Source organism: Palaemon carinicauda, chromosome 13 (assembly GCF_036898095.1).
Source record: "Palaemon carinicauda isolate YSFRI2023 chromosome 13, ASM3689809v2, whole genome shotgun sequence".
Taxonomy (NCBI): Eukaryota; Metazoa; Arthropoda; class Malacostraca; order Decapoda; family Palaemonidae; genus Palaemon; species Palaemon carinicauda.
In genome coordinates this window covers 101235695-101243393 of record NC_090737.1, presented here as the reverse complement: position 1 = coordinate 101243393, position 7699 = coordinate 101235695, and the positions used below count along the sequence as shown (strand labels likewise).

The 7699-nt window shown below is 31.6% G+C and overlaps 1 protein-coding gene across 1 annotated transcript in view; it reads left to right on the top strand.

Annotated features, from left to right (window-relative positions):
- The first annotated feature begins 4309 nt into the window (after nt 1-4309).
- The window catches only part of LOC137652002 (uncharacterized), an 11293-nt gene continuing 7903 nt past the window's right edge, over nt 4310-7699 (top strand). The window contains exon 1 of the mRNA XM_068385211.1: nt 4310-4547. Coding sequence (XP_068241312.1) covers nt 4364-4547 — 184 coding nt within the window. The 5' untranslated portion in view covers nt 4310-4363. The remainder of the gene's footprint in view (nt 4548-7699) is intronic.

Below are 7699 nucleotides of genomic sequence, written 5' to 3'. Positions count from 1 at the left end.
TGATCGTAAACGATTAAATGGAACGCAGCAGTAACGCAATGCTACGCGTGTTGTGACGTCACCATTCGTGCTCCGTTCTGTCATGCGAAGAGAATAGCAACTCCTTATGACGTAGAACCGTCAGTAGATTTTAACTTATTTGCTTTTGCTGTGAAGTGCAGCGGAATGCTATCATTCTGTAATGGATGGAGATGGGTGGCTTTGTAAGTAAATTTGGTGCATTTCCTTCGGCAAATATAGACACACATACACCAACATATATGTGTACATATACAGTATATGTGTATTGTATAGTACGTGCATATACTGTTTATACAGATATACGTATAAACATATCAAGCATGCTCACCCTTCATATATATATATATATATATATATATATATATATATATATATATATATATATATATATATATATATATATATATATATATATATATTTATAACTATATCTGTGTATATCTATATAAATTCGCATACACACATATAACCTGTTGTTATATCTGTCAACCTGTAACAAAATTCAAGTTGATATTTTCTGGCATGCACAGAACTAAAAAAGAAAAGCTTGGCAACATGTACTTAGCGCCATTACTCAATACTGTATTTTTGTTTCTGGCTTTTGCTATATGGATTTTGAGTCAACGTGGCACGCTTTTATTTATGAGCTAACCGAAACGAAGTCTTCCCATCATGAATCATTACGTGAAGACTGCATAGCTTCGTGAGTTGGTAGCAATTAGAATATTGATGATATAATATTTCCGGTGACCGTCAGTAGGTATCGACTGGTAGACATAAGAGGTTTTACATTCGGTTTTTTGTAAGACATGGGAGATTGCCTCTTCTGTATTTATTTTTTTTCAGAATATGGGAGATTGCCCTTTCGGTTTTCTAAGATATAGAGATTGCTCTTTTATGTTTTTCTAAGACACAGGAGATTGCCCCTTCTGTTTTTCCAAGACGTAGGAGATTGTCCTTTCGGGGTTTGTAAGATATGGTTGTTGTGCTTTCGGTCTTTCAAAATATAGGAAATTTCTTTTTCGGTTTTTCTAAGACATAGGAGATTGCCTTTTTGGTTTTTCTAAGACATAAGAGATTGCCTTTTTGGTTTTTCTAAGACATAAGAGATTGCCTTTTTGGTTGTTCTCAGATATAGGAGATTGCCCTTTCAGTTTTTCTAAGACATAGGAGATTGCCCTTTCGCTTTTTCTAAGACATAAGAACTTGCCCTTTCGGTTTTCCAAGACATAAGAGATATCGTTTTACAAAGTTATTTTATATTATTTTGCGAGAAAAATGTTAATGTTCAATTACATTAGATGTCCAATTTCAATTTTGATTAATGATGATTTTTCTTATCAATTGTTAACAGTTTTATTTACAGAAAGCTTTCTATTTAAGGCAGAAACTTTAGTAACGAATATCTGATTGATAACATCCAAGCATTGATATTTTGGTTCATTTTTATAAAACTTTAAGATCAATACAAATTTCTCTGATTAATGGTAAATTTTTTCATCAATTGAAAGTTTTCTGATCTATTGAACTTTATAAACATTAATGGAAAACTGATAGTCATCAATAAATTTTTTACATCAATGACAAGATTTTATGTGTAATCATATCCACCATAAAGACAAATTTTAATCAAATAAAAATTGGTGACAAAAGGGCTCATGTAACATTAAGATCCCGATAATCCTTTCATAAAATAAAACGCCAATTGTTATCAGAATTCTATTTTCAATTATACAGATATATAGAATATAAATACATAATTATAAGTATATATATACATGTATATTTATATATATGTATATATATATATATATATATATATATATATATATATATATATATATATATATATATATATATATATACAAGAAGCAGGGAAAGGAAGGGAAGACGTTGAATTGACGGGCTAAGAAAATTTATGGGTATAGACTGGCACAGAAAAATCATAAACAGACCCATGGGAAAGGACATGTCATATACCTTTATCTTGTAGTTGATAATGATGATAATAATATGCATGTAAATATACAATATATCTAGGCATATATACACACAGACACACACACACACACACACACACACACACACATATATATATATATATATATATATATATATATATATATATATATATATATATATAGAGGGTGTGCCAAAGGTATGATTAACATTTCAACATTTTTATTTAGTAGACATCTAGACATTAATTTACATATATTGTATTTTTATAACAATATGTACAATGTTTTCAAGACATAGAATAAGGGTTCAATATCATTTTTTTTAAATTTATGTCTAAAACATTATTGTAAAGATGAAAAGCATATTGAAATAACTGTAACCCTACATTTGGTCCACCCTTTACATATATACATACATACATATACTGTATATATATTTAAATATATATATATATATATATATATATATATATATGCATATGTATATACATATATATATACATATATATATATAAATATATATATATATATATGTATATATATGCATATATATATATATATATATATATATATATATATATATATATATATATATATATACATGCATGTGTTTGTGTATGCGTTTACATATCTATGTGTGACTGTGCTTCTCAATTTGAAATTAATTAATTAATTACTTCCACCTTTATACGTTAAGTGCTGAATTTTGGGATAAGTCCCCCATGCCGAAAACTTTCAATACATCAGCTGCTTCTCAAAACGAATATAAAAGGCTCATCAACAACCAATCGATCCCTTCTTCTTGGTGTCCATTCTATCTTCCCCTCACTTTGTTAGTCATCACGTTTTAAATCCTTTTAAACCCCACCTCCACTTTCCACGTCTGTTTTTTCCCTTCCTTTTAAGACTTTCTGAAATATGATTATATATGCATATCTTGATATTTACATATGCGTTGCACACGCATATATACTGTACAGCATATTATTACTATTATTATTATTATTATTATTATTATTATTATTATTACTATTATTATTATAAGCTAAGCTATGACCCTAGTTGATAAAGCAGGATGCTATAACCCAAGGAATCCAACTGGAAAAATAGCTTGGTGAGGAAATGAAATAAGGAAACTTAAACTACAAGAGAAGATATGAACAATTGAAATAAAATATCTTAAGAATAACTCTAGTACTAGAATAAATCTTTTATATATATGAGCTATAAAACCTTCAAACAAAACAAGAGGAAGGGAAGTAAGATAGAATAGTGTGCCCGAGTGTAGCCTCAGGCATGAGAACTCTACCCTACGACAGTGGAAGACCATGGCACAGAGGTTATAGCAGTACACAAAACTAGGGAACAATGGTTTGATTTTGGAGTGCCCTTCTCCTAGAAGAGCTGCTTATCATAGCTAAAGAGTCTCTTCTACCCTTGCAATGGGGAAAGTAGCCACTGAACTATTACATTGCAATAGTTAACCCCTTAAGCGAAGAAGAATTGTTTGGTAACCTCATTGTTGTCAGACGGATGAGGACAGAGGAGAATATGGAAACAATAACTCCAGACTATTTGGTGTAAGTGTAGGTAAATGAAAAAGGAGCCGTAACCAGAGTGATGGACCCAATGTAGTACGGTATTTCTGCCAAAGGACACAATAACTTACATATATATATATATATATATATATATATATATATATATATATATATATATATGAGAGAAAGATAATTTAGAAATAAGTGGATATATTTCATGATAAAAAAAGCACAACTTAGGGAGATAATACAGCGAGATCGTTGATATTGATAAGGAGGTCTGTAAAATATCGAGTTTTGCTTTTAATGTAATATTTACTATGCCATGAGGTTGACCTTTAGTTCTATGCTGAAATCTCCAAAACTTAACAAACCCCCCCCCCACCCTCACCCCCTTTTATCCTCACGCTAACTCACCCTCATCTGCTTCCCCTCCCTCGATAATCGAGCATTTGAAGCCTCCTTTCATTCAATATTCACCTGTTTGAGCTACTTACTTGCATGCAAGAATTAGGCATTAATGCTAGAAGGATTTAACCCATTTAAATTTCCCTACGATTTAAACTGTTCAGAAAGTGAAGTATCCCTTTTTAAAGGTAATTCTGCTATAATGACAAGTTATAAGAATTCTGATTCTATCACGTACAAACTTAACGAATTAGGAGAGGATTCTGATTAAACCAGAACATAAAGATCTTGAATTATAAAGAGATTCCGATCCGATGCCAGACACGCTTTCTTTGCCACGTCCTTCTCTCTTATACCTCTTCTATCTGCAGTTACGTCAACGGCGGACCGAGTTCAGTTGCTGTAGTGGCTCCTCCACACGCGCATCTCCCGATGGCGATGGTCTCCCCCGTCAGGACGTCCAACAAACCACACGTCGTCTTATCCTTCATCACGTGGGATGACCACTACAGAGACCTACGGGGACTACTGTCACAGGCCCTGCAGGCCAACAACCAATACGCGGATGGACTCGTCCTCAATGCCATAGAGACTGACGCTTCTGAGGAGATGGGAGGTAAGCAAGGCACATATTCATATATGTATATATATATATATATATATATATATATATATATATATATATATACATATACATACATGTGTGTATATATTAAATATATATATATATATATATATATATATATATATATATATTATATATATATACACAGTATATCTATATGTATATATATACAGTATACATATACATATATATATATATATATATATATATATATATATATATATATATATATATATTTCATCAGCTGTTATTAGTCCACTGCAGGACGAAGGCCTAAGACATATCATTCCACTCCCGTGTGCTTATGGTCACTCTATGCCAGTCTGTACCCGGAAGTTTTCTTGCCTCATTAGTCCAGCGCCTTCTATTCCTTTCTCTGCTTCGTTTACAATCTCTAGGGACCTATTCTGTTGTTCTTAATGTTCATCTACTGTCTGTCATTCTCGTTATATATCCAGCCATGTCCATTTCTTTTTCTTACGTGATGTTAGAATATCCTCTACTTTAGTTTGCTCTCGTATCTATGTTGCTCTTTTTCTGTCTCTTACTGTTATTCCCATCATAGTTCTTTTCATAGATCTTTGAGTTGTAACTAACTTATGTTCTAAGGCTTTAGTAAGGCTCCAAGTTTCTGATGTACAAGTTAACACGGGTAGGACCATCTGAGAATATTTTTCTTTTTAGAGAAAGTTGCATTTAACGTTTCATAATATTATTCTGTTTACCAAATGCTCGCCAACACATGCTTATCCTTTTAATTTCGGTCTCAAGTCTTGGGGAAAAACTTACTGTCTGTCCTAAATACGTATATATATTAACAATTTCTAGAGATTCACCCATAACCTTCATTTGTAGTCTCTGCATTTTCATTGAACATTATCTAGGTTTACTCATATTTATTTCCAGTCCTGTTCTGCTTTCTCTATTCAAATTTTTTATCATCTTTTGCAATTTCTCCCATGAATCACTGAATAGGACTATGTTATTTGTAAATCTTAAGTTATAAGGTATTCTCCATTAGTGTTGATTACTACAATTTTCCAATCTAAATTCTTAATAACTTCTTCGAGGCCTGCTGTGAATAAGTTAGGAGATATGGGGTCTCTCTGCCTAACTATTCTCTCAATCGGAATTTTCTTACTATCTTCATGTAGATCTGAGACTGCTTTACTTCCATACAGTATAGATATTATAAATTGTTCTAACATAAGATTCATCTATTCCTTGTCTTTCAGGGGATTTCGTTACTGCTGACGTTTTGACAGAATTGAAAGCTTTCTGATTTTCTATTAATGCCATACATAGTGGTTTGTCATACACTGCTGCTTTTTCCATGAGCTGGTTAATCATACGGATGTGGTCAGTTGTTGAATATCTACTTCTAAAGCCTACCTGCTCTCTTGGCTGATTCAACTCTAGATGTCTCTCTGTTCGGCCTAATATGATCTTTGTAAATAATTTCTATATTATTGAGAGTAAAGATATTGGGTAGTAATATTTCAGGTCTTTTTTTTTGTCTCCATTTTAGTGAATTAGTATAATGAAGAATTTTTTTTCCAAGCTGTAGGTATAGAGCATTCTTGAAGACATTTGATGTAGAGTTCAGCGAGTTTTACTGCAATGAATTCTCTTCCGTTTATTATTAAAACAATTGTTAGGCCATCTTTTCCAGAGGCTTTGCCTCTTTTCATGCCTTTTAATATATTCTTTACTTCTCCAAATGCTACGTTTGTACCCGCTGAAGTTTTTCATTATTTCTATAGGGAAAGTTATTTCTAATATCACTATTGATTAACATTGTTTAAAAATCCTCGGTCGATTTTATCACTCTATGTTTATTGATAATATTTGTTTCCCTCCTTCAAAGCAAATATCTGCTTGCATCTTGTGCTAAGTCCTCTTTTCAACATTTTGATGCTTCTTCCTTTCTTTACTGTTTCATCAATTTCAATCTAATTGTGTTTACAAAAGCCTTTGGGTTTTTAGTTAGTTTATTATTATCGATAGATCTACGAATTCTATTTCATGAAAAATGGATTTTACCTTCATTTCCAATCTTTTCATTATTAGGTTTTTGGTTTTTTCTGATAATTATCCTTGATCTTGTTTAGGAACTTTCCCACCTCTCTTATGCTGATTCTAATACAAATTTTGTTAAATTACCTTTCATTTCTTCTTTACTTGCTTCCATATCGTCAAGTAGCTGGGAGTACCTATTATATCTTGCTAGACTAAATTCATCAAATCTTACTCTTACGACAGGAATGTTTGTGTTCTTTTTTAGAGTTAGTTTTTCTCTTTCTTCCATTAGATCTATACAAACATTCTATGGTCGCTTGATTTTAACTTCTTTACTCTCTCTCTCTCTCTCTCTCTCTCTCTCTCTCTCTCTCTCTCTCTCTCTCTCTCTCTCTCTCTCTATATATATATATATATATACATACATACATATATATACACACACACACACACATATATATATATATATATATATATATATATATATATATATATATATATATATATATATATTTATATATATATGCACTATATATGTACATATATATGCATATATACACATATATATACATATACATATATATAGTATATATATATATATATATATATATATATATATATATATATATGAGATAAATCCAAACAATAACGTGTTCAAAAGGAAATAAAGTTCCGCATCCCAATGAGATCGAAATCTAGTCTCTTCATATGAAAAGTAAAGTAGCTATCAATAATGCCACTAGGGGCTTTAAAGAAGCCAGAATCTAAATGCTACCTGCATTTCAGGATTTACCTGGCGAGACAATTTTTTCATAGCAGCTAGTTTTACTCAACTTCCTAACCCACCAGGTGACCCAATTGATAGCATTTAATTTGAATTATCACTTGCGGGAATATTTAAGTGTGGAAAATAAGTTCCGGGAAGACTTCCAGTAACAGATATCTTGATCCTAACCTAGAGGATACTGTTCGTGATCCGTCACACATTAAAGGGGGTGGGGAGTATGTTCAATATTGGTTTTGTCCGTACCAATACCCACCTCAGTGTTTAGGCGCTACACCTAACATGGGATAGTTTATTTCTTTTAGCTGTAATCTAATCTTAAAAAGACCCATAAATGAAA